The following is a 27695-nucleotide window of genomic DNA, read 5'->3' on the forward strand; positions in this document are numbered from 1 at the left end:
TCTGCTTCCCCACACTTTTCTCTGTGTCTCTGTTTGCCTCTGACTCTGTGTCTCACAAACACTGAGAGTGTGAAAGTGTGTGTGTGAGAGAGGTTTGGATAGAAAACAACTAGGCCAGCAGAGGCCTTTGCTTCTAGTCCTGCAGGCAACCTGGCATCACACAATCTGCTAAGCCCCGACAGTCTATTTGTGTGTGTGTGTGTCTGTAGCTAGTGGTGTCTATTAGTATGTTCATAAATTTTGTGTGCGTGTGAGAGAACGGTACTGCTAACACTTGCCTGGCACTGACCCACTGCACAAAGTGACGTCGGCGTGACGTCTTTTAGAAGTCATTTTTGGACGTACACTGAAGGGTTGTTTTGTAATTCCAGGAAATGTCTTTCAATGTCTAACTTAGACTCATTTTAGTCGTGGTTTTATAATGCTTCTATAGGCTCGGTAGTCCGATGTTTCCAGAGGATGGAGGACATGTCTTCTGTACAGAAACAGTTATGTGTAAAGGGATGCAGAGTGATCAGCACACATCTACAAGATGGCGCAGGCTCTTGACGCTAAAACAAAAGTGAGCAGCTGCACAATGGATTTCAAACAGAAAGCTCCTCAGCTTCTCACAGACAGTTTGCAAAATGTGCACATCCACAAGAACTGTTGTTATGTTCTGCCATGTGTAGAGCCACCTCGACAGAACTAGACTCACCTGCACATCTTCATCTAAAGGTCAAAGGTCACTCTTTGGAGTATGCAATTGTTCACATTTTGGACAGAGAAAACAAATGGTTTGAAAGAAGCAATCTATGTCCACTGTGAACAACCATCCGTGATGGTGGCTTATGACACCAACTGTCTGCCATCTATAACACAAACAAACAACCTTTGTTTCATACACAATTGTACAGAGTACAACATGTAGTGAAATGGATTACATTGTTTTTAAAATTTCAACACATTTGAATAATTGACAGTTTTAAAATGGTTCTAAACAAATAACTTTATTAAAAATATTATATTTATTAATCATGTACATTTCCTGCACCTTTCAGATGACATTGATGGTTCAAAGTTCAAATATTCAATGTAATATTGATGTTCAAATTGGATGATAGTTGGACACCAAATTGTGGACTTAGTCTGGACGTTGTATAGATGTCCAGAACTGGTCGTGGACTGATGGATCCATGATTTGATTGATATGATTTACACGTCTATCTGAAGTCCAATGGTTAGTGGGGAGATACTTGCCCTCTGGGCTTTTGCCTAACACAGTAAAAGAACACCACACCCTCTGCAGAGTTTAATGCATGTGACTGTCTGTATGCATGCGCGTGTGTATCCTCTGTGCGAATGTGTGCTTGCATAAAGATGTGCATTTACATGTGTTTGCATTTTTGTGTGTGGAGTAAGACAGGTGATTCTTCTGTGCTGCAGACCCTGTCACACTCTGACGGATGGGGTTTTCACAGCATATATTGTGTGTGTGTGTGTGTGTCTGTGTGTTATAGAAGGAATACGTTTGTGTATGTGTAATGTATAAGCATTTCTCTGTACCACCATCTGTGGTGGGATGCTGGTTTAGACTGAAATATTGCTTCATTCATCACCCAGCACAACCCACACACAGTCACTGCTGTGTGTGTGTGTATACTTTTTTTTCGTCGATATACTGGATGTGTGCTTGCTCATGCATTTTATGTGTGTTTTGCCCGTCTGTGTGTTTGTGTGTATGATGGAGAATGACCACAGATCCATTGTACAGAATCCTCCATGTGGAAAACCTCTCCCTCTGCCTGCCTTCAAACATTCATCTACTATACTGTGTGTGTGTGTGTGTGTGTGTGTGTGTGTGCGTGCGTGCGACCTGGGGCTACAGCGTGAGTGATGGTTTCCTGCTTGTGTGAAGCAAACTGACTTGGGAGTTGCAGCTATGTCAGGACTGGCACATGCACACGGACACACACATGCACATAAGATATATGGATGCTAACAGAGACTCTTCTCTGTCTCCTGTAATGTGAGCAGGAGTTTAGAGGAGGCAGAGCACTGGGCTGCAATACTGTCTGATCATGACATCAACATCTGCTAAGTTAAAATTTAAAATTTGTAGGTTTTTTTTTTTTTCATTTTTATTTGTACAGAAAAATTAAAATGCTAAATTACGTTCAGCTTGACCTTTATTCATTTGTCTTTTTATGACTCCAAATGAACATGGCTTCCTGCCCCAAAACGAAACAGTAAAATTTCATGAATATTGTTCTTATTTACAAAAACACTGTTCTGAGACATCTTTTAAGGTTTTTTCTTAACGTTATAGATAGACATAAGGGAATGCATTCTGTGTTTAATTTGAATAAGGGCGAGTTATTTATCATACATCTGAATCATACCATTAATATTCATGAAATATCAAATATGAAAATCCATCACTGGAGAGATTTTACATGTTTTCACTTCATCAGACTCACACTCGTGCTCTTGGAAGCAACTGGCATGATAATGTGTAGCAGTTAACATTTTTCAGATTGTGTTCCTATTTTGACACTGTGGTGGGAAATTGTGACTGATGAGCAGGTGATTTGCTCCCCCAGCTGTCTGTGCAGTAAAGAACTGCTTTGACTTGTTTTCATTTACCGTGATTTCATTTTATTTTTTTCTCCACCAACTAAACATGTTGAGAAAAGGTACAAGAAACCTTTAAAGCTGACTAATAATCACAAATCAGATCAATGACTCAAGTCTCAAACTTACTGCCTTCCTAGAACTCAGCAAGTAATGCAAAGAACAACAGTAGCTACTTTCAGTTCCTCTCTCCAGCTTCGACTCGTGGATCAAACCATGGAGTTCCCCCTGCTGCTTCTTTCCTGTGAGAATTGGATGAATCCAGAATCTTTCTTTCCTTTTTCCTTTTCTTGTTTAGAAAGATCAGGACTAGGGCTGCCACGATTAGTCGACTAGTCACGATTACGTCGACTATCAAAATAATCGTTTGTGGCAGCCCTAATCAGGACCAGGTCAACTTTTTTTTTTAAGTCTATTTTTGAGGATGGTTTTTCTGAAAAAAACAGAATGTGTTGGGTGTGTGTGTGTGCGTTACATGGCACATTTAAGATATTGGTAGATTATTTTACACTGGGTCCAACATCAAAAGGATTTGTGTCTCCTCTTGGAATCAAATCAAGGATCTTTTGGTTGTTGGGTAAATGCGTAAAACACTACATTATAGAGCTACTGTTACAGTCTTGTGCAGTAATGGATGCAAATGAAGATTAGAATATGTGTGGAAAATGAAAACCTTTACTTTATGTGATGACGAAAACCAATCAGAATTTTTTAGGTTTTGCTTTCCATCTATTTATCCATCCAAAAAACAAAAAACACCCACCAGTTTGTTATTTTTCTATGGAATTTTAACTTGTGGATGTCAAACTGTTGTTGTGTCTTAGTAATGATACAAACAGTTGCTTGGAGCGTGTTTGTAAATTATTCAACTTCTGATAAAAACTCCAAGTTTTAAAAGAAACCTGGAGTGTTATCACCACAGAATAAAGACGAAGGAGCCATGAGCGTCACTGAAAGGGAGTGATTTTTGCTGGTTGACAAGGCCAGGTCTCACCCCTAGGCACATGTGACTGTGTTGAGCCATGGATGAGATTTGTTGGAGGAGCATTTCGGGCAGAATAGTGGATCATTGCAGTGTATGCATCGGAAACAGTTCAGTAAATTGTATGTTTTTGACGTAGTTTTGATGAATATTTGCAGACAGTCAAGTTAAGATAACAAACATTGGAAATATTAGAAAGGCTGGTTGTTCTCGATTCACATCATTGCTTGGCAGTTTTATGCGCAGTTAGTATTATTGGTCTGAATCTTTGGCTGGGTTTTTGGATGCTGTGTCAGGTAGTGATGTATGAAGATGTAAAAGTGGTTATAAAAAGGAAATTGAACCTTTCTAATTGGACTGCTGTTTTAAACTGCTGTACCTGTGCAGCATTTAATAGGTTAGAAACTAAAACGTGACCAACAACAAAAACAAATTTAAAGAGTCAGTTTAGAGATTTTAGGGAGACATCTTGTAACAAATATACAAAGTTTAGGTCTTAAATAAGAAGACAAAACAGGTAAAAGCTTCATTATTTAACCCTCATATCTCAATGATTTTCTTTCTCTATCAAAATGGCTCCGTCCTGATTTATGTATACCCAGTACTATGCTCGCCCAGCACTAACAACAAGAACCTGCAAGGTAACTTGTTGACAGACATGACTTTGAGTCTGCACTCAGAGGCGTGCATGTATATGAGCCGTAACCAATAAACAATACACAGCTTTCGTGCGTTTAACAGGGTTTTCTTTGCGGATTTCGTCCAGCTCCATCTGCAGGAGCCACATTCTATAACGTCTGAGTCTCAGCAGCTGTCTTCTCCAGCTTCTCGTCTGCACAAAAGAGCGCAGAGGCAACAAAAGTGGCAGGCTGCTGCTGCACGTCAAGCTCCATCTGGCATGCTGAAATCACCTGAAGAAACTGTCACCTTTCACATTTGTTTTTGTGAAAAGGAAGACGGCTGAAAATTCTTGTGACCCGAGTTTGAACTTGATGATTTTACTGGTGCAGAAATGGTGAGAGCAGTAAAGACTAGCCACTAAAATACAAGCTGACAAATATTGTATTCCCTGAAGAAATGCACATATCACTAAAATAGCTTTCAGAATAATGATTCTGAGGACAATAGATGTTCAAGTGGAGCACTGATAAACATGTCTGCCTTTTTGTTCCCTCTTAATCTTCACACATTTAGTAAACAGTGCGTGTGTTATTTGGTAGATCAGAGATTTTTTTTTTACACTGAAGCGACAAACACAAACCAAACATCCAGCAATTATCTCCTGTCCTGCAGAGATATATGGTATAAAAGCTTTGACTGCAGAATGACGTGATAAAAAGAGCCTGTTGTCCCTTTTGTTTACTTGTCTGACATATTTTATGTCCTTTTTTTGCCTTCTGTCACCTCTTTTGCCTTGCTAGCTCTTTTGAAAACTTCTTTTAGTTTGTTATTCCCCTCTCCTTTTTTCTCTTCATGGTCCCTTTCTTCTCATTTCCTTTCCTCTGCTGTCATCTACAATCTTTCTCTCCCTTTGCCCACTCTCCTCCCCTCACTCTCTATCTGTCCAACTCAGAATCTGTCTTTCTCTCTGAAGTTGATTCAGCTGATAGGGAGACAGAAATAGAGACAAGTGTGTGAAACACAGAAAGAATAAAAGCGGGCTCGTCTCTCTTCCCTCCCTCTGTCGTTCTCAGTGACACAACTTTCATCATTTTTTATTGTTCAAAGCGTTGTCTGAGTTTAGATCCTGATTTCTCTCGGCTCTGACACGACAGGACAAAAGGGCGTGGATGGACAGACAGACGTGTACATAGAGAGGGGGAGGAAGGTTTGGGAGAGACAGAGAAGGGCAGGGGAAAGAAGGATGGGAATGATATTAGAACAGTATACGTACGGCGTCCGCACTCAATCAGTCACTTGTTGTTTACATCTTCTGTGTCTCTGTTTTTCACTGATCTCATTACATTACAGAAAACAAAAGCAATAACAAATCCCACTTTATTGATGTCATAAAAACAGGATCATGTACTATGAATATTTCTAATTAAATTAGCTCCACTCAAGCACAGAAACTCCCCAACTTGTTGCCAGCATGCTCATCGGAATACTTGAGGCAGAAATGTCCATATTGTCTTAAAACTGTTGCAATTCAAGAAAGTCTCATGGGAATAGATTAAAAGCCATTTCACAGAAACTGTATGTTAATGCTCACTTGAGAGGAATATAAATGGACCTGAACTTTGTGCAAAGTAAGAACTGCAAAACATAAGTACGATGTGGAGAACCACACCTCATTGAAAGGAAAAAGGGAAATTATTCCACTTAGCTACTGCTTAGAAAAAAGAAGGGTTACAGACTCTCTAAAAAATCATTTTAGCTATAACTGCAACAAAAAGTAAAAAAAAAAAAGAAAGAAAGAAAGAAAAGAATTTTAGCCTATTAAATCATTTTTTTAAAACGTGACTGCATAACACGCGTAACACATTCAACATCAGACACACTATCAGGGTGAGAGACGCAGGCAAAAGAGCTTTTCATTGCATTAGTACAATATATCTAAGTAATAAACCTAGTAAAATCTTGTAAACTTGGGTCGTAGAGAAATTGAAAGGAACAAAATCAGAGGTGGAGTCTGACTTATTTGTATCGTGTTTGTATCTACTACATGGTAGTAGATACATTATTGCTAACATTAGTGCTATTAATTTCATTACTTCCCTTAGTGGTGCAGATAACTTTAATAGTACTCCTGGTAGTAATAGTAGAGTAACACAAAAGCACAATAATAGCAGTCATACATACATATTAATGTGTAGTTGTAGTAGTGTTAGTACGAGCAATAGTAACTGTGTGAAGTATCTCAGTCAGTACTACGAATTTCAAAGGTGTATTAAAATGTATTCATGATACTATCAAAGATTTTCCTTGTGCAGCAGCTTGGCTTTACACTGTACCAGGGAATTAAAATAAAATCCATAGACAGTTTCGGGGTGTCATGACACAGATGTGCACTATCTGTCTGCAAAGTTCCTTCAAAGAGGTTTACTTGCATAACAGTATAAAACAAGAAGACAAGAAAGGCAGCTAACTAGATCCCTGCTTCCCAAAAGGAAAAATAACAGATCGCAGAGAGATCTCAGATCATTGTCTCTGAATCTTCAACCAATTAAATTCCTGAAGTTAGATTTTATTATGAGAAACAACTGATTTGGTTTCATGCTTTGATAATTAAAAGAACCCCCACTGTTTCGCTTTATAATCACCAAAATGAAACTAGTGGAAATTCACAAATGCCTTCATATATATAGTACATGCATGTTTGAGCAAAACACACAGGCAGACGCATGTAGCATATGTGTATTTACATGAAGGTGTACACAAGCTCAATTTCATGCTAAGTGTTTCCACACAAGTACGAATATGCATAAACACGGACTGCTGCACACAGTCGGTGGCAGTCAGAGTTGTGGAAGTATAAAGCATGAATATATAAGCAGCACGGGGGTGAAGCATCTCTCCCAGCAGTTCCAGCCTCATGTTTTTCAAACAGTCAGAAAACTCTGGAAAACATGAGTCTCTCCGCTCCGCTGGGGGATCCAGCAGCTCTAACAAGGAACCAGAGGAGCCCAGGCGGTTGTTAAATTTTTTTTTTTTTTTTTTTTTTTTAGCAACGCATCCTCTTCTTTTGTCTCTGCTTTAGTTCAGCTCTCACACCCTCTTCCCCTTTTGCAGCTCCACCAATAGCAGCTAGTCTTCAAGTGTTGCTTGTCTCTGAAGCTATCAAGAATTTTTTTATTTTTTCTACCTTTTTTGTCACAGGGATTGTTGTGTTGTGCAGGTTAGTCTGTCACAGAGCCTGGATTGAGCCCTCCTGGGAGACAGTGTTCTCCCTATAATGTGGGTGTTGGAGTTTGGAAGATGCTCTTGCTTGTGTTAATCCTTGGCAGGATTTGCAGTATGTGTGACAGCCTCGCCCCCTCCTCCCCTAATTATAGTTGTTATATGGCATTCTTTCAAAACAAAAACAAAAAAGTAATACTTTCCTTCATTTCTGTTTTTACATCATTATTTAAAAAACATAAATGAGATACTGTCAGCAGAGTGTGAGATCCTCATAAATGATCAGATCAAAATCTCAAGTCATTTGTTTACTTGGACCATTTTAGTGCATCAGAAAGAAAATTACTTTACTCTGATAATACAGCTCGACTGTTGTGGAGTGATGATAATGACACATTTATGCTGCTCTTTCTCTCTAAAGCTGAGGCTCTCTGGATGACTTTAACAACTTGGCCATCTGCTTCTAAATGCAGTTTGTGACTATGTACAGTACAGTCTTCCACAGACGCACAGCAAAGCTACACTACAGCACAGGTACCCACACAAACTTTGATGTTCTGTACGAGCTCACAAACACTTCTTGTTTTGCAAGGGGAGAAAAAAGGAGGCAGCGAAGTAGCTTCTCTTAGCTGATTAGCCCTGACAATCAGCTCTAGGTTACTTTTTTGAAGTCACTGACCTAATTTTTTGTTTGTTTACTCTACATTTTAATTTACTGGTTATTTTGCCTCCAAACATACGAAGGATTTTATATAATGTCTCCAGGATTTGCAGGGTGTTACATCACGTACCTCTGTCCGAGGTCTGTGCTGGTTGGCAGTCAGGGACGAACTTAGACCTACACACACAGCGCAGGATATCAGAGCAGGCTGTTTCACTGACAGAAGTGCTGTCTGTCAGACTGTCCTGTAGAAATGTCTCATCTTATAAATACACAGACACATTCCTCAGAGACACTTAATAACATCAAGCTATTAACATAAAGTAGATGTTTGCACATTTAAATGTGTTAGAAGTTAGAGGCTGAAATGTCTGATATGAAATGATGTAAACACAGCACATTTGGCATGCAGTGTAATAAGTTTAATTCACAGACTGCATATTTTTTCATGGAGTCTTTCCCATTCATCTCATTTATTATGTATGCACTTCATATACATGTACTACACACAAGCATTGCAATGGTTTCCCAGAAATTTCACACAGCGCACATTAGAAATTTCTAGAACATTTCCATACTGTGCCTAGAGTCTCTATCACTACTATTTTATTCATCAGTTAAATGTATGAACCTTTTACGTTACCTTTGTAGTTATACAGGGTGGGTCATTTATATGGATACACCATAAAAACATGGGAATGGTTGGTGATATTAAAGTCCTGTTTGTGGCACATTAGTATGTGTGAGGGGGCAAACTCCTCAAGATGGGTGGTGACCACGGTGGCCATTTAGAAGTCGGCCATCTTGGATACAACTTTTGTTTTTTCAATAGGAAGAGGGCCATGTGACACATCAAACTTATTGGTAATGTCACAAGAAAAACAATGGTGTGCTTGGTTTCAACGCAACTTTATTCTTTCATGAGTTATTTACAAGTTTCTCTTTGTTCACAGCCATTGACATGTCGAAGAGGTTAACACGCGAGGAGCGGATCGAAATTGTGTTGATATCTGGTGAATGCAGTAACCGGGTCATTGCAGCAGATTTTAAAACAAGACACCCTACGAGACCACCCATCTCCCATGCTACAGTTAGCAAACTGTTTGCTAAGTTTCGTGAAACTGGTTCAGTGTTGGATTTGCCAAAATGTGGACACAAGAAAACTTTCACTGATGAAGAAACATCAGTGGCTGTCCTAGCTTCATTCAGCAAGAGCCCACAGCGTAGCACTCGCCGCATGTGACTGGAGAGTGGCATTAGTCGAACATCCCTTCGGTGGATATTAGCTACTCACAAATGGCACCCTTACAAACTCCAGCTACTGCAGCATCTCAACGAGCATGACCCAGATTGGCGCACAGAATTTGCAGAATGGGCAAAACAAAAATTGGAACAGGACCCTCAGTTCACGCAGAAGATTTTGTTCAGTGATGAGGCAAACTTTTATGTGAATAGTGAAGTTAACAAACAAAACCACCGCTATTGGTCTGACACTAACCCACATTGGATGGATCCCTCCAAGACTGTTGGAACAACAAAAGTGATGGTTTGGTGTGGTATATGGGGTACAACGACAGTGGGTCCATTCTTAATAATGGATTGCATTTATATAGCGCTTTTCAAGGCACTCAAAGCGCTTTACAATGCCACTATTCATTCACTCTCGCATTCACACACTGGTGGAGGCAAGCTACGGTTGTAGCCACAGCTGCCCTGGGGCAGACTGACAGAAGCGAGGCTGCCATATCGCGCCATCGGCCCCTCTGGCCAACAATAGTAGGCGGTAGGGTAAAGTGTCTCTTTATGCACTGAAGCTGGCACGTTCCCTGAGTTTTTCCAGCAAGATGGTGCACCACCACATTATGGGTGCCAGGTCCGAGCATTCCTAGATGAACAGTTTCCTGGAAAGTGGATTGGTCGTCGTGGGCCAGTTAATTGGCCCCCAAGGTCTCCTGATCTGACCCCCATGGACTTTTATCTTTGGGGTCATCTGAAGGCAATTGTCTATGGTGTGAAGATACGAGATGTGCAGCACCTGAAACTACGGATAGTGGATGCCTGTGCTGGCATTTCTCCTGCGGTGTTGCTATCAGTGTGTGAAGAGTGGGAGAAGAGGGTTGCATTGACAATCCAACACAATGGGCAGCACATTGAAAACATTTTATAAGTGGTCAGAAACTTGTAAATAACTCATGAAAGAATGAAGTTACGTTGAAACCAAGCACACCATTGTTTTTCTTGTGACATTACCAATAAGTTTGATGTGTCACATGGCCCTCTTCCTATTGAAAAAACAAAAGTTGTATCCAAGATGGCCGACTTCTAGATGGCCACCGTGGTCACCACCCATCTTGAGGAGTTTGCCCCCTCACATATACTAATGTGCCACAAACAGGACTTTAATATCACCAGCCATTCCCATGTTATTACGGTGTATCCATATAAATGGCCCACCCTGTAGTTTGATTGAAAATACTTGGTCAAGAAGGACACAATGCTACACTCCAGACTTCAAAACAGGATTAAAATACGTGATGTCCTGGTAGCTACATCTATGTGGGGTTTTTTTTTAGGTTTTTTAAAAGCTGTCTATGGCCAAAGTTGATGGTAACACGTCTCACATTAGCCCACACAGACAAACACACCCACACAATGATGTAGATATAGATGGTTTGGATCTGGCCACCATAACCAGGTGAAGGTCTTGGTATCCACTCAAATGTTCATGAATCGTGGTAGTTTAAATTACTGTGTTGTATGTCAGTTTCATCATGATTTGTAACTCTTCCGTCAGTGTGGTCGTTGTTGCTTCTTCTTCATGTCAGAAATGGAAAATTATTCATCGGCGTGCGTGGGTGTGCGTGTGTGTCTCTTTTATCTTATTAGTACCAGCAACTACACAAGAGTAGCTGCAAGTTGCTCCTCTGCAGACTCACAGGTTCAACAGTACAATGTTTACAATGAAACATTTACCAACCAAACCTTAAACAAAACCCCCACCCTGATGATGATGAAGATGATGATGATTATTTTGCATTTATACTATAAATACAGTTTTTAGTCTATTGAAATGTGCCTCATGAGCCAAGTTTCATCTTACCCAATGTGTTAATATGGGTTTCATGTGTTTTACTGAGTGTTTTTGTTTGATTGAGTGCTTTACACAGCCTTGCAGAAAACTTTATAGTTGCTTATAAGAACTGCAAATAACTAAAAACTGAAATTTGTTAGGAGACATAAGTGAAAATGAGGCCAATACCTTGCCAATTTCTATTCTTGTGCAAAGTCCATACACCTCTAAATGCCTTTCATGGATTGAACCTGGCTCAATTAAAAGAGTTGAATCCACAGAAAGTATTCATTTGAGCTATTCATTCATTGGAGTCATTGACTCGGAAATTTTCCTAATGGAATTTTCCAGTAAAAGAAGAAATGAAGCATTATCAACTGTCCCTTGCTGTTTCTTCCCTCTTTTCTTCTCTTCCTCTCATTCAGGAGAAAAGAAATCCCCTGCTCCCTCATTCACTGTCGGTGTGTATAAATATGTAAATGGCTGTTGCCTAACCAGCCAAAACTAGGCCATCTTCTCCTCTGTGAACACCTGAATAGAAGCGAGACAGAGATAGTGGAAAAAGAGGGGGGAAAAAAGGAAAGGCCAGAGGTGAAAAGCTTACCAAAATATCTTACTCCAGCAGGCGTGCTGCTACTTTGCTCAGATTAAACTGACATTGTTCCATATCATGCTGCCCACGTAAAAGCAGAATGATATTATACTTATAATTCCCACGTTTATTCCTGAGAATATCACGTTAAAAAAATATTCTTTTTTATAACAAAAGGCAACTTTTCTGTGAACTCTGTTTGCATGCTGTAAGCACTTTCCACTGGTGCATAAGAAGTTTATGATTCCTGCATGCTTGAAAATACATGGAGAAGCACAGGAAGTTTAGAACATTAAAAACAAAGGGTCCTGATGATGTAGTGTTTGGGAGGCAAGCGTAAGCTTATTTTTAGGGAATTTAAATGTTTTGCTGTCTCAAGTGAAGTAATTAGATCAGTCTCTGATCTCAAGTAAAAACTAATATTCAGGAAATGCATTCGTTTTATTTATATTGTACTGTGCAAAAGTCTTAAGCCACCCCTCATGTACCTATATTTTACTTCCCAGGAGCCAGACTCTGTCATCTTTAAAGTGATCTTGAGAAATTGCTCTACAGGCTTTCCGATGGTTTTCTTCAGACATTGTTCTTCAGTCCAGTTCTTTAAGTTAGCCACTCTCAAATGAATTTTTGTTATCCTTAATTGTTTGTTAAGCGCTTTAACACCGAACTGTGAATCATTCAAGCAATTGCAGATGCTTAATGTATTCACTACGGATCAAACAATCAGGATGTGATTGAAGCAACATATAGAGAAACGCATATAACTCAAGGCTTGAACCAGTGTTGTGTCTGCACATAACAGATAACTTTGCAAAAGACCAGCTCCCATTGTTCCCATTTCTTTATAAATCTATGAGATGTGCCTGTTGCTGCTGATCTTCAGTCCAAGAACTGGACTGAAGATCAGCGGCAACGGACATAAGATCAGGTGACTGACTTGGCAACTGAAGAATATCCCATTTATTTGTCTTGAGACACTCTTGGCTTGCTTTCCCAGTATGCTTTGGTTCATTTCCCATTTCCACAGTGGCATGCTGTCCAATCAGTTTTACAGCATGTAGCCCTGTGCACTTCTCAATTCATTGTGCTTCTCCTATCAGGAGTCACCGTCACTAGTGGCTCGGATCTAGTGACAGTCATGCATGGCCATGCCATAGCATTGTCTCAACCATGTTTGACAGATAATGTGGTGTTCTTTACAATTATAAGCTCTTCCTTTCCTTCTCTTTCCTTTTCTCTTCCAATCATTCTGGTGCAAGCTGATTTAGGTTTTATCTGTCCAAAGATTTTGATTGTTTTTCCAGAACTATGGTGGCTATTTTAGATGTTTTCTCACAAAGTCTAATCTGACCTTCCTGTTTTTGTTGTCATTAATGGTATGTGCCTTGTTGTACACCCTGTTTTTACATGAAGATGTATCTTGATTGTAGATCTTGACAATGATACACATATTTCCCTAAGTCAAATCTTCTTGACTTAGATGTTGTGAAGAGGGTTTTCTTATCCAAAGAAAGATTCTTGTGATTATCCACTTTAGTTACTTCTGTGTTGCTTAGGTTTCCTGTAAATGTCTTCTTTTTAAGAATGTACTTGATTGTTGATTTGACCAATCAGTGTTTTTGCTATCTTTCTTACAGCTTTGAGTGTTTCAGCCACTTTTGCACCAATATTTCAATATGGCTCATATTAAAAGTCGGAGTGAACAGCTACCAAATACCAAATCGTTAGAAATCTTCATGTTTGAATCTTCAGCAGTGTTGTACAGAGGCAAATATAGGGTCCAACTGTTTGCACAGATATGGAAAGGTTAGGCAAAACACAAATAACCAAAATAATGTTAAAGATACTGATGATAATGTACCTCAAATGTCAGTGATTACAGAAAAACACTTGTTACACGTTCCCACTGCTCTCATGTCGTGATTACTCACTGCTGGGGACCTAATAAAGCAGAACTTTATATACTGACACAAATTAAAAGCTACATTCTGGGAAACACAGGTGAACCACAGAAGAAATCAACAACAGTCAACACAACGAAGTCAATTTAATTAACAAACCCAATCACATCCCACAATAAATAAATAGAAATAGAAATAGAAACCTATCGCGTGGTAATAGTAATGATCATACATCCTGTTAATAGTGTTGGGAACTGATCACAGCATGAAGGAAGACGACGGTCAGTAAATCTTGATGAGAATGTGTTTCCTTTATGACTGCAAAACACTTGAGGTGACTCAGTCGTAAAGCTGCAGCATCATTTGATGTGTTTACTTACCAAGGTGAACCAGGGCATTCGCACATCTTGACAGGTCATATTTCCACCGCAGTTCTGAGGATGTCCTCCATCACAAGCACCTTTATGCTGCAAACAAATATTCTGTACACTTTTTTTTTTATTCAGACAAGGTACTTTCGATTATTTTACTCTGCACAACTAAACACATTATGTACAGATTACGAGAAAGACATAATGGCATAGAGCAGACTCCCTACACATGACCCCCGAGCAGGTCATCTACTTATTGGAAGGTTGGTGGTTTGATTCTTGGCTGCTCTAGTCTGCATTCCTCTCTGATTTAGCCATCGGAGTATGAATGAGTGTGAAAGGTAGATAGAAAAGACTTTTCATAGAAAAAAGTGCTTTGAATGCTACAGGAGAGCAGAAAAGCTCTATATATGAAAACTTATAACACTTTTACGATGCTCAAAAAAAGTCAAGGAACATTTGATTATCATAGTAGAACCCAAAGTCAGTTGGACTAGACTTAGAAGGATGAACCATTTTGAATCCACTTTCACCTGCTATAGTGCTAATGAGGGTGACACCACAACTTCCAAAGGCCTCCTGGCTAATATTTATCTGGTTTTGGTTTTTGTTAGTGTCCTCATCAGTGCTGGTAGCATGAGATGGTACCTGCAATCCACTGAGGTTGTCTAGCTAGTCTGTGGAGGCTGTGGAGGAGATACCGGCAGCAGGAACAGCATTGTGTGAGGAGGAGCAGCACTGCTAGAGCTAAACAAAATGACCTCCAGCGGGCTACTCGTGTGAATGTTCCTAATCAATTTGTCAGAAACCAAATCCAGTGTGGTGTGAAACCCGAGCTCCTTTAATAGGACCTGAGTTCAGCACCATGGAGAGCAACTGGCAAGTCAGTTAGACCAGAGAAAACCCAAACTGGCAGGCCCACCGTTGGCATCCTGTTCTCTTCAATGATGATCTTGCAGGCAGCATAATTTTTACCACATATTCCCCAGACTATTAGTGCTCTGAGAGTATTCTCTTAGACTCTTATGGTTTTATTGGAGGATCCAGCTCACCGACTGACGTGTTCCATCCAGAGGAGAACAGTTTAGTGGGGAATGGAAGAATTCAGTCTTTAAACCATTACCTTTCGATTACAAAGTCTTTATGCCTTTGTTTGGGTGAGTTTTCTGCCAGGAGCAAGACATCGCCGGACAGAGAAAACAAGAGCAGAGACAGACGGGGCAGGCCAGGCCACTGAGCGAGGGAAAAATGCTGGGAAAATAGAACAGAAAAAGGCTGAGAGGCAGAACAAGTGAAGGACGGAGGGAGAGAAAAGTGTTGGAGGTGTTAATCGTAGGCTGTGAGCAGGTATGTGTATGAGTGAGAGAGAGAGTGTTTGTGCGTGTGCACGGGTCTGACAGTATCTCAGGGCTACATCAGTGCCCATTAGTATTTTGCAGCACGAACACACATTTTGACAGGTCGGCCGCCACCGCCTGCAGAGAGGGACTGTGAGTGTGCGTGTGTGTAGCTGCTGGTTTTGACCTCCCTTTTCATGTGTTTATCTCACCTCCAGATGAACTTTGATGAGCCAGCATACACTTTCACAACCACAAACACACAAATGGCAGCCACTCCTCATCAAATATTAATGATTTTCCCACCATCTGAGCAGAAATGTACACTAAAGACATTCCTCATATTCTCTCAATTCTTGCCCACTTTTCTTCTTCTTCTTCTTCTGCACTCTTTAAAAAAAATTTGCTCTCCTCTTCTTTTCACCTACTCTCCTTTCCTCTTCGCTCTCTTTTTGTTTCATTGCCGTGTGGTTTTGTTTCCTCTGCTTTTCTTCTCCTTCCTTCCCTTTTCATCAATTTCAAACTGTGGGCAGAATACAGATATGCAGCTTCAGATTTGGCTTTACTGAGGGAGGACACTGGGAGATGTTAATGGCCCAGTTTAGTGTTTCTCACTAGTAAATGAAAATGTTTCTGCCTTTTTACACTTGTTTTTGCCTTTACTGTTTTTATCTCCAGTGGATATTATAGATTTTTTGTGATTTATAGTAGTAATAGCTAGGAAGTTGAATGAGAATCACTTCTTAGTTTGATTTTCTTTTCCTTCTCTTGTAGTTTTATTTTCTCTCTTGCTTCCATCTTTTTAATCTCATCTATTTTTCCCCTCTGACATCTCCTTTTCCTTATTTTACAACATGCACACTTCTCCATTTCTTTTACTTTTTTGTTCCTTTTTTCACTTACAATAGACTCCTGCTCTTTTCCTATTCAGATCCCTCTTTACTATATCCTAGTTTCTTTGCTCCTTCTCATCACAGCTTTCAACTCCCATCTCACATTCTGTCTTTTCCTTGTCTCCTCCTCTCTCACACCTACCTTGTCCTTTCGCTTTTTTTGTCATGGTTTCTCCTGTCCCTCTCTTTTTTTTTGCATTCCTGTATTTCCTTCACTGTTTATTTGTGTTCTCTTTAGCTTTGACGCAGCAGGGAGTTAACACTAACACACACACACACACACACACATTGATACGCATGCACATACATACATACACACTTGCTTTGGGAGTATAAAGGCTTGTTCATATCAGCTTTAACATCAGTCAACTGTCAGCAGAACTTTTATCTGAACATCTCTGTTGCTCTCTCTCTCTCTGCCTGTCTGTCAATGTCTCTCGACCTCAATCATCTTTCATTCAGTCTCTGTCTCAAACACACACACACACCACACACACACCACACACAGTCTCTCACTCGGAAGCGGCTCGTCTTTATCTTCTTATCGTTCCTCTCTGGTAGAGCTGCTGAATAAATCAACTGCAGCAAAAACCAGAGATGGAGGCAGGGAGATAGAGGGATGGAGGAGGCAGAGAGGCATGATGGGATATGATATGACAAATATATATCGTGCATATTCCCGCTCTCACCCAGGGAAAGGGACAGACAATGGAAAAGGAAAGAGTAAGGACGTAAAAATATAGAAAGAAATCCGAATTCAAAGAAGCGAAAGATTTCACTGATGCTCAGCTTTGAAAAACCTTGACTTTCCCAAGTGTGCATATGTATGTGTGTATATTTAAGGGCACTTTAACCTCTACATAAACAGATATGGACGATGTAACAGTGGTTAGCACTGTTGCCTCACAGCAAGATGTTACTGGGTTTGAATCCACCATCTGATTAATGAGCATATTCAAAAATTGTACTCTGGCTAAAGTGCTGCTAAAACCAATAAAATAATAAAGCAATAAAAATGGTTAAAACATTTTTAAATGTCTGATTTAGGTGAAGAACTCTGTTTCAGATAAAGCTTATTTGGGTATGGTGTGCATGAGATTTGAAACTAGCTGGAACATAATCACAAAGTGTGGCACAGTCAGTGTTATTTACTGTCCGTCTGGTTTTCAAGCATGATGCAGCTCTGCAATGCAAACTAAACTTGCCCAAATATCAGAAGTCACATTCACTTTCTTCTTCACATAAGGTTTGAATATGTGAAAATGTATCAAGTGTCTACTCTTTGTATCCAAAACCAAGGTAGCAGTAGGATAAAATAGTACTCCACTGTGAAGTCAGGAACTCTACGAAGCCTATTTTATCCTTTATGCAAGGGTTTTGTGGAGCATGAAGTACGCACACTCATGTGTGCACATCAGTGTAATGTGGACAACGGGACTAATGTGGAACCCTGTGAAGGCAAAAGTGCCTTTTTTTGGCTACACGTGTCTCTTAACCAGAACAGGAAGCTGAGTGAAGCTGCAAAATCTCTACATCATTACAAGCTGGCTTGTAGGGTTTCCTTCCGCCTGTGCTCCTTTACTCCTCTGCCAGTTCCTGGTGCCTTGCATGTTTACTCTCGTTGGTTTCCTCATTATGGTCTTCTCATGGCATTGAGAGTTCCAGCTGTTTTGTGGCCTCAGAGGTGATGATCATGTCTGGTTTAAGTGATGTTTTGGCAGTGTGCTCTAGGAACTTGTGGGTAGAAACATTGAAATCTAATGCACAGTTTATTCCACACCGGCTGTTGGACTACCTTAGAAATATGCACTGCTGTTTGACACAGAACTTAATTCTTCACTAATTTGCCCCATTATCGTATGTTCTGATGAAAAATACTAATGGAAAACGAAATAATAGAAAGTGTTGCAGTCTATGCTGACAGTGGACCCAAACACAAAACTGAAAAGGCAGACAGAGTTAACAAAACATATCTGACCTTTTATAAGGTAGGTGCAAACTTTAAAAGTAAAAATACAAAATAAAAAGTAAAAAAAATACAAAAGAAACAAAAAAAAAACCAAATCCAAGAAACCCCATAAATGAGCAAAGAGCACATAGGGAGAACACACTCCCTGTGTGTTCTCCCTATAAACACTCAATAGACAATATAAGAGAGGACTAGATATTGTTTAGGGAACAGGATAAAAGACAAATGGGACACTAACTAACAAAGTAAAAGAGGAAATGCCAAGAGAAGGAAGCTGAACACAGAAATGAAAAATTCGCACAGAAAGAAACAGCCATAGAACATAACTGAGAGAACCAGAAAACACCTAATAACAAAAAACAAGGATAGAAAACTCAGAGGAGCTCCAAACTGTGTGAAAAACAGGAACCATAAAAGTAAGGGAAAACCAAAGCAGACTGTAATAATGTTAGAGTGATGAATAAATAAAAGAATAAAGGAGGAAAAACAACTAAAGTATACATGCATAGATAGGAATGCATGGGTAGACAAATTCTCTAATCTCCTTTGGAAATATTGTTTCCCTACTTCATCTCTGTGCCTCCAAACAAAAAAGGAAAAAAAAAATCAAATTGCGAGTTAATGAGGTGCTGATGGTATTATTTCACAGCCGGGTGCTCGTGCGCGCTGACTGATGCTGCGTGCCGACCTGTTAATACAACAAATTAGGAGTTGAGCTTGTGTTCTAACCCACAGCAGATCTCAAGAGGAGGTTCAATGTTTAGCTCAAGGACACTTAGATGATGCACACTGAGTTGAGCTCACAAAGTAGTGGAAATGTGGCACATGCGGTCTGCTAATACAAAAACTCAGCTCATTGGATATTCCTTGTTGTTGAATGTGTTCCTGAATAATTACACATGACCCGACTGATGTGATCTTGGAAGGTTGGAAACAATGTTTTCGAGTTTATGTTTAGTGAATAAATCCCAAGAAACTCAGTCTGGCATCGTGTTTGATAAGCCATGAATACAGAAACACAGATAAGCTCCAAAGAAACTTATATCAGAAGACATATTTATGTTTTGTGGTATGAAAAAAATATTTGGTATGATCACAGTAAGGCAACATGCTTTTGGTGTCTTCGTTTTTCATATGTCAGGGAAGTAGAAAAGTCTCCTTCCCTTAGATTTTTCTGTGAGGAATATATATATCTTATCTTTTTGAACTACAAAGTTGGGCAGCAACAGGAAGGAGCTCCCCAATCTGTCTTGCTGGGAAATGTGAATATTTGTACTTATGCTACAAGAAAATTCTGTATTTTTGAGCACTATGATATGAACATGCTTGGAGAAAATTATGTGGACTGCCTATATAATATGTGACTAACCACTTTTTAATTTTAATACTGTGTTACAATATGAATTATATACACAATACAACATATTTCTGTTGAGTCAACGAGTTGCTGGAAAAAAACACATTTTAGATAAATACAACTTTCTAAATTTTAAGTAATTTCAAATTATTTAAATCTGCTTGTCAAATATACAAACATGGTCTGGCGCTTCCACCAATGAGTGATTTTATTAAACAAAAGTCTAGCAGTGTTGCCGGGTAGTGACTGACTCGAGCAACTGTGAGAGTTGATTGTGAATTGGCATTCAGACGGACCACCTTTTCACAGAATGCTCTGTCATATCAAGGAATGAGCTTCTGGAATAGTCTTCCACTGTCAGTGAGGGAACGTACAAGTCTCCCCATCTTTAAGAGTCACTTAAAAGGGCAGCTGAGGGACACACAAACATGTGATCATGTTTAATAATCATGCTTTATATTGAACATGAAAAGAGTTAGTGTATTACAAAAAAGGGAAACAACTATTAGTGTAATGGGTCAGTGCAATATCAGGACAGTCAGGGCATGTGCAATACTGGGGTTTGTGCAATATAATTGATGTGTTTCCATTATTGTTATCTATATTGTCCTCTGTTGTCCACTCTTCTTGTCATTGTTTGTTCTAGTATAATGTGATCACTGATTTTGTCCTTGTCACATGATCTGTAAATAGTGTCTCTGTATGTTTTTACTAACTTGTGTGTAACACCAACCTGCCAGAGGGTCTGCGGATGGAAATTAGCCCAAGGCTATAATCTGGCATATTTACATTTGTTAAAATGTTCATTAATATGTATTGCCCTTCTTTCTAAATGAAATAAATAAATGAATACAGCTTCCTTTTTTTGTCTGTAAACCACAGTTAATTTAAAGTCAAGCATTTAAGATGTGCAGCAGTGAACAGGTAGGTTGTGGCAGTTAGCAGACAGCTTCAGTTCAAGGTTTGCAAAAATGTTGCATTAAATACAGCCATTTTCATACATAAAAGTAATTGGACAATTGACTAACAAGCAGTGTTGTGATGAGGTGAGGCCTGTTCCCATGTTATAATATGGAAAATAAAGCAGACCTAGTGTTTAAAGTTAGTAGTGGGGATAGGCAAATTCTAGCAAAGCCTGGAAGGCCATTGAACACAACTAAAGTGTATGACGACAGAATTCATTTCATAGTTAAGAAAAATTGAATGGAGTTCAGTTTATTTATATAGTGCCAAATCACAACAGCAGTTGCCTCGAGGCGGTTTATACTGTAAAGTAAAGACTCTACAATAAACCTCCGTCTCAACCTAACCAAGTCAAGATCACTCTTGAGGAGGTAGCTCAAGAGTGTCAGGAGGAGGACGTCATTGTCAGCATCTACAGTCAATAGTTGTAATACAATGGGTTTACAACCACAGCGCCTTGGTTTGCAGAAAATCTGATTTAATAGAAAACATCCAAAAGTCCAACAGTTCAAAGAATCCAAAGATTCTTTGGGTAAATGAAACCGGAATGAACTTGTAGGCTGAAAAAAGTATAAAAAGGAAATGTGAAGCACAGTGCATCATCTGTCAAACATGGTGTAGGCAATTTTATGGTATGGGTGTGAATGACTGCCTGTAGAACTGGGCCAACAGTGTTTAATGATAATGTGTCATGGATGAATTATGAAGTGTACAAAGCTATACTCTTTGTTCCTATTCAGACAAATGCAGAAGCAATGCAAGAGTTTCTCAAGACAAAGAAATTGGATATTCTTTCATGTCTAAGTCAGTGACCTGATTTCACCCCAGCAGAGCATGCTTTTCATTTATTACATACAAAATTATATGTCAAATGGCTAGTTTTTGATCTGTAAAAATGCCTTCTGGGAATTTGTTTGTGCGTTTACATTTCACATTTTGTATTGATCCTCTTGTAATGATACAAAACAGGAAACTTTTTTTCCTGTTTTGTATCAAAGGAAATGGATAAAACCAATCACATTTTTCTTGCTTGTATGCGGTATATTAAATTGAATATTCTAACCTCGTTGCCTTCTGCAAAACAAATAATGAAACACGTTATGGAAGTAGATTAGGTGAGCTGCAGAAAGCCACATGTTAGGCTGGTTAATGATGCAGTATGTTTAGTTCTACAAACACACAGATGCACAAACACACACAGACACACACATATTCGAGAAAGGTGAACTTCTTAAAAATAAAGGCCAGAACAGACCAAGCAGACTGTTTCTGTTGGAAAATGTCACCAATCCATCAATCTGATAGGTAAAGGCCAGTCTTCTCATTATACAGTGCGCCTGTGTGTGTGTGCGTCTGTGTGTGTATGTACGTGTGATGTGTGTGTGCGTTCCTCTTCTCTTTTAGAAGAAAAGCCTGCTGACCCAGCGAATGCACTGCAATCAAACATGCACACACTTTGCAACGTATTTTAATGAGCATTGTGGTGGTCATCTATAATTCATTTTCAACATGTCTGGTCTGATCACTTGGTTACTGTTTGTGTGTGTGTGTGTGTGTGTGTGTGTGTGTGTGTGTGTGTGTGTGTGTGTGTGTGTGTGTGTGTGTGTGTGTGCGCGCGTGTGTGTGTTACACCTGAAGACATGAGCAGCCAACATTATAGGAAATAGTCTCACAGTAATCACCTTAAAACAAGTACTATTGACCAGTATAGTGTATGTTTGTATACCAGCACATCACAAAAAAATAATAATTAAATAGAAATTCTAGAAAATTGCTTGTTTTGCGTGTATCATGGTAGTCTTAAGCACTTAAGTTGAAAGCAGTTGGATTTCTTTTTAGGTTCATGAAGACATTTTCTCTCTCATCTAAAATCCTTCTTCAGTTTTGGAAACTGACTGGGAGTCATAGATATTAAACCCGTATTGGGGTTATCATCTTGGGGGTGGTCCTGATAGTCACAGAACCTCCATGCCTCATGTAGTTTGCTACCACCACATGAGCCAAGATGTGATTCAAGGTGTGGGTCATTACAATCACATAGTGTGAGTGCGAGAGAAATCATCTGGGAAGGAATCTCAAGATTGATGCATGTTGACGATAGTTGGGGTAATTTTCTTTTATATTTAAATATTTTAAATAATAAACTTACATTCATTCTGTATTAATTCCATTAATTCAAGCCTTTTGTGTTTTACCAGTATAGTCAGTTTTAGAAATTTTTATTTAGTAGCATTGTTTTATTGTCAGGTACTACACATCCTTTTATGGGGATACACGGAAAACTAGAGGCAGGGAACAGCAGCAAGACCCAAGCACAAAGCAGATATACAGCGACAACAGATATGACATTAATAAAGTCAGACGCAGCATAAAGGGAGTGACAAGGATGGAGCTGGGTTGCAAAGTGGCTTGGACTTGAGGTTTAGAAGGATATGAGCTGAGCTGTCAGCTGATGCAGTAGTCTCACTGTAATGTTTGACTATCTCTGGCTAGGGTGGTGGAGACCACAGTTGCTACATGGGTGCTCCTCTAATCTCTTGCCAGATTTGTTATGTCAAGATCAGACAGCCTTTGATTTTTGACTCAACTTGAAAATGTGTGTCTTGCCTGAAAGTCAATTTGTTATATTTTGGGAACTGACAGCGAGCTGAGCTGAACAAAAGAGTAGTTGGAGGACTTGTTGCTCATTTAACTTTTACTCAAAGTTCAAAACAGTTTATGTTTATCTGTCTTTTAATACAGCATTTTAAAATTTGACTCGCCTTTTACTAAATCAAATGGTTCCTTGCTAGTAGCATTGAGTAATGCTTTTCTCTTTCTTTAGGTGCACCACTCTTCACTACGACTCAGAACTTCCTTCAACCTCCATCATCATCACCTTTCACAATGAGGCCAGATCAACTCTGCTGCGGACCATCAAGAGGTAAACACACATCTGAGACTTCTATATGGTAGAGCTCAGTGATAAAACTGCAATTGTGCTATGTAATTCACACCCAATCCCAATTCTAGGAGGATTTTGGTTATTTGTATCTAAATATTAAAGTCATGAAAAAAGTAGACAGGATTACTGAGATGCTAGGTGTACATCAAAGAGAGTGGTAGCAAAGGAAAAAGGCTTATAGTGAGTGGTATGTGAGATTGGACACAAAAGGACTTGTATTGACAAGCAAGGTAGAGAGACTGAGTTAAAAAGGATGTGCAACAGGTTAGAGTGATTAAGGATGGAGATGGAAATGTGCTAACAAATCAAGCGAGTGTTGAGAATAGATGGATGGAGTACTTTGAGGATCCGATGAATGAAGAAAATGAGGGAGAAGAGGATGGATGAAGGAAAGTTGCTGAATGAAGTGCAGAGATTAGTAAGGATGAGGCAGTCTGTCTGATCTCATCCTTGTGTTAATGTTGTTCCTGAATTAAGATAATGTTTTTCCAGGATCAAAATTGCATCTAAACAATTATATTGCTATGATGTCATAGCTCTGTGACTTGGAAAAAACCTACACATATCCAATCAGGAAAAAATCACAGATAGGGTTAGAGGTTACAGCTAAAGTTAGAGTGTGGGTTAGGGTTCACCACTTTATGATTTGATGTGTGGTGTGACGTGTTTCCATGAAGCAAAACTATGACATTGCTACAATGTGACTGGTCACTTGCAATGTTGAACCTGGACAAACATTCGTTTTATTGGTCCAGGAATAAGACCAACACGATATCAGGTCGAGCTAGTGAAGGCATCAAAAGAGGCGATGAAGGTGTGGAGAGAGGGCAAAAGATTGACCAGACTGTTTAACACAGTCTTGGAGAGTAAGGGGATAACTGAGGAATGGGGAAGTTAATTGCTACAAATTTTTAAGAACAAGCGTGAACGAATATACACTCACAAGCTGATGTGGTATGCTGATAGTATGGTGAGTAGTATGGCTTTATGCTGAGAAAAAGCACTAAAGATATAATGTATCCTTTGAGAGTGTGGATCTAGAGAAAGCATACTGTAGTAACAGTATAGGTGAAGAGGAGAGTACAGGTAGGGTGGAGTGGGTGGAGAATAGTGTCTGGGGGAATTTCTTGCAGAACAGTAGAAGCAAGAGTGAAGGGGAAGGTTTACAAGATGGTGGTGAGACCTCCTATAATGTGTATTCAGGACATGGTGGAAAAGACAGGAGGACGAGTTGGAGGTGGCAGAGTTGAAGTTAAAGACCAGGATGGACAGGATTAGAAATGAGTGTATCAGAGGGACAGCTCAGGTTGAGCAGCTTGGACATGGACAGAGGAGGGATACTGGATATATAGGACACAGGATGCTGAAGATGGGGCTGCTAGGCAGGAGGAAAAATATTAAAACTACAGATGATATGTGATGAAAGAGGACATGCAGAGGATTTGAGGAACAGAGGAGGATGCTAGAGTGAGATGGAGGCAGATGATTTGCTCTGGCAACCCCTAAAGGAAGAAAAGGTATTGAAATATTAAATCGTATCAGCCTTCATCAACCTGTATTGTTCTGACTTTATTTATTGTTTGCCGGTAAGCAGAGCAACATTCAAAAGACACACATTTACATTCTCTTGACCCTCAATCCACTCTATCATTGAACCATCGTTCTGTCAGCAGGTTACCACACCCACAATCAGCACAAACAGATACACAAAGACTCACAGACACACACAAGTTTTGGCTTGAGTTCAGCTCATTATACCAGTCAGTCAGCAGGGACTGGCTACGTCTCCTCACTATCACAGAGGACATTTTGTGATTTGTGTGTGTATGTTTGCTGTGTGTGTGTGTGTCCCCTTCAGCCCTTCTCAGAGCTCTGCAGTTTTCAACCAATTAAAAGACAATCTGTCTCCCTGGGCCCCTCTGCTCCCTTTGGCTCTGTCTCTCTCTCTGTATGCGTACAAGTGTGTGTGTGTGTTTGCCGGTAGTGACTTGGAGCTAGAAGTAGTTTAGCTGCCTTTTATTTTTACTTTGTGAATTTGGAACGTTTGTGCTCACCAGGGTGCATTAGATCCTCTGAAGCTTCCACGCTGCTCCAAACTGGTTTGCTTGGCATTAAAACATTTGAAGATAAATACACTGTATAGTCCATCTGAAAGACATTAAGCTGTGTATTATTTGTATTTAGACATATTTATGTATTTTTATTGCCCTTAAATACCAGTTAATATAACAAAGTAAGTTGCTTGCAACAAAAAGAGTATTTGTGTTTTTTAATGAAAGACTGTATCTCTCCCTAGAAAATCATATTTTGAATGGATGCAATGTATTTCCAATCTTCTGTTGTCCAATTTTGGTGAATCCAGTGATTTGTACCCTCAGTTTCCTGTTTTTAGCTGATAGGAGTGGCACCTGGTGTGGGCTTCGCCTGCCAAGGTTCAATTTGTTGTGCATTCAGAGATGCTCATCAGTTTGACATTAAAAAAAAACCTTTTTTTAAATTGTCATTGTGGACAGTCTCTCCTTGTTTAGGCTTTGGTGATTTTCAAAAGGAAAGGGGACAAACCCTGCGTGGATTTGGTGTGGCTGTCGAAGAATTGTCAGCTTTTGACGTTTCATATAGTTTTTGTGAAAATTAGCCCTGCCAAACTAAAGGATCGGTGTCTTAACAGAAATCAACCACTTGACAGAAGAGCTTCAACTGGTGTCTTTACAGGGAGAGTGACGCACTTGGGTAAAGCTCAGACGAGTTAAGAGTGCTGCAACAGATCACTTGACATTTGCAGTTTTTCTGAAAGCCAGTGCAGCTGACAACAGAAAAAACAGCCAAGAAACAGAAACTGGTGATGTTATGAGTAATGAGACTGTAAGTGTGGAGTAACTTCTGTATTGGAGGCTACACACAGATCTTTTTTGAGAATAGTAAATTGGAAACAAACATATTAGATGCGATGTTTACAAAGTATGTTTTTTTTCTAAGACAGAGTGACGCTGTGGGATCACAGAGTGTTTCCATAGTCCCTTAGTAGGTTACTTAAGGGTCCTTAATGGACTATGGTGTGGCTTTGCAGGTTGTGGCCCATTAAGAGCAAATTGTGTGCTAATTACATTTGCCCTCACTCAAAACAAACCATCAATTTTTAGACTGATGACTTTATAGCCAGGCAGTGCTTTCAGCTTATATTTGTGCCCTATGAAATTTTACTGCAAGTGCTCCCAAAAGGTCATTCAGTCAAATTCTCATATTGTTTTCGTTCCTATCACTGCTTACCCATTTCTTACCTGCGTAAGTGTTTGAGAGGGTGACAAAATCCACACAGAAAGATGGTTGAGTCGGTGGTGGCTCAAAACAAACAAAAACTAGGTTTTGGGAATTGTATAAAATCATTTTTACATTTGGCTTTTACCAAAACTACTTTGCTAGTTTACTTCATTATTATTGGTTTAATTGTATAAGTTTACAGTGTTAAAGACGTATTAAAAAACTACGACATGATTAACTACATGAAAAGATACCAGAACACATTTTACATGCCCTAATCTGCACCAGCACAAAAAGTTATTATACTTAAATATTTAACTATTAGTTGCATTTATCTTCTTGCCCAAATGTGGCTGATTTTTTCCCAGAAGGCTGTATTGGTGTGGTAGTTTTTTGTTTTTTGTTTTATTGTTATTCTTTAGAAGTGTCAGAATGATTTCCATGATACTAATAGGTGTCCTTTAAAGTTTAGTATTATAACACACTATAGAAAATCTGGCTTAATGTACCTTGAATGTGTTGATAACTGGTGGTCCTGCTTAGCTGCACAAACAAGTTCTCCTTGGCAAAAACCTTGCCAGAGATTTCCACGAGTACATGAATACCAAATGTTTATAAAACTGCCCCAAGAAAAGCAGAAGGGAAGGATGTACCACTAAACCGAGGCAGAGTTAAAATACTGAATTGGAAAAAAGCTTCAGCATCGTACTCTTTGTGTGAAAAATGCTTAAAAATATCAGTGTGCCTGTCTCTTCACTGGATCATGAAAAGTTTGCAAAGATCTTCAGTTTAGTGAAACTTTGTAGATTTTTTTCTTTTAAGAGGCTTTGAGAGGCATTCAGTCATAGACGGCAGACAACTGAAGTCTAATTTCAAGCGCCACTATTCATGCTGAGTGAAAAAAGAATAGAAAAAAAAAACTTGAATAGCCTGATAATGGAAAG

At 39.4% G+C, this 27695-nt stretch overlaps 1 protein-coding gene across 1 annotated transcript in view; it reads left to right on the top strand.

Moving 5' to 3' along the window:
• The window catches only part of galnt14 (UDP-N-acetyl-alpha-D-galactosamine:polypeptide N-acetylgalactosaminyltransferase 14 (GalNAc-T14)), a 215375-nt gene that overhangs the window by 90627 nt on the left and 97053 nt on the right, over positions 1–27695 (top strand). The window contains exon 3 of the mRNA XM_040017048.1: positions 23374–23472. Coding sequence (XP_039872982.1) covers positions 23374–23472 — 99 coding nt within the window. The remainder of the gene's footprint in view (positions 1–23373; positions 23473–27695) is intronic.

Source organism: Simochromis diagramma, unplaced genomic scaffold (genome assembly GCF_900408965.1).
Source record: "Simochromis diagramma unplaced genomic scaffold, fSimDia1.1 OVJJ01000802.1, whole genome shotgun sequence".
Classification (NCBI taxonomy): domain Eukaryota; kingdom Metazoa; phylum Chordata; class Actinopteri; order Cichliformes; family Cichlidae; genus Simochromis; species Simochromis diagramma.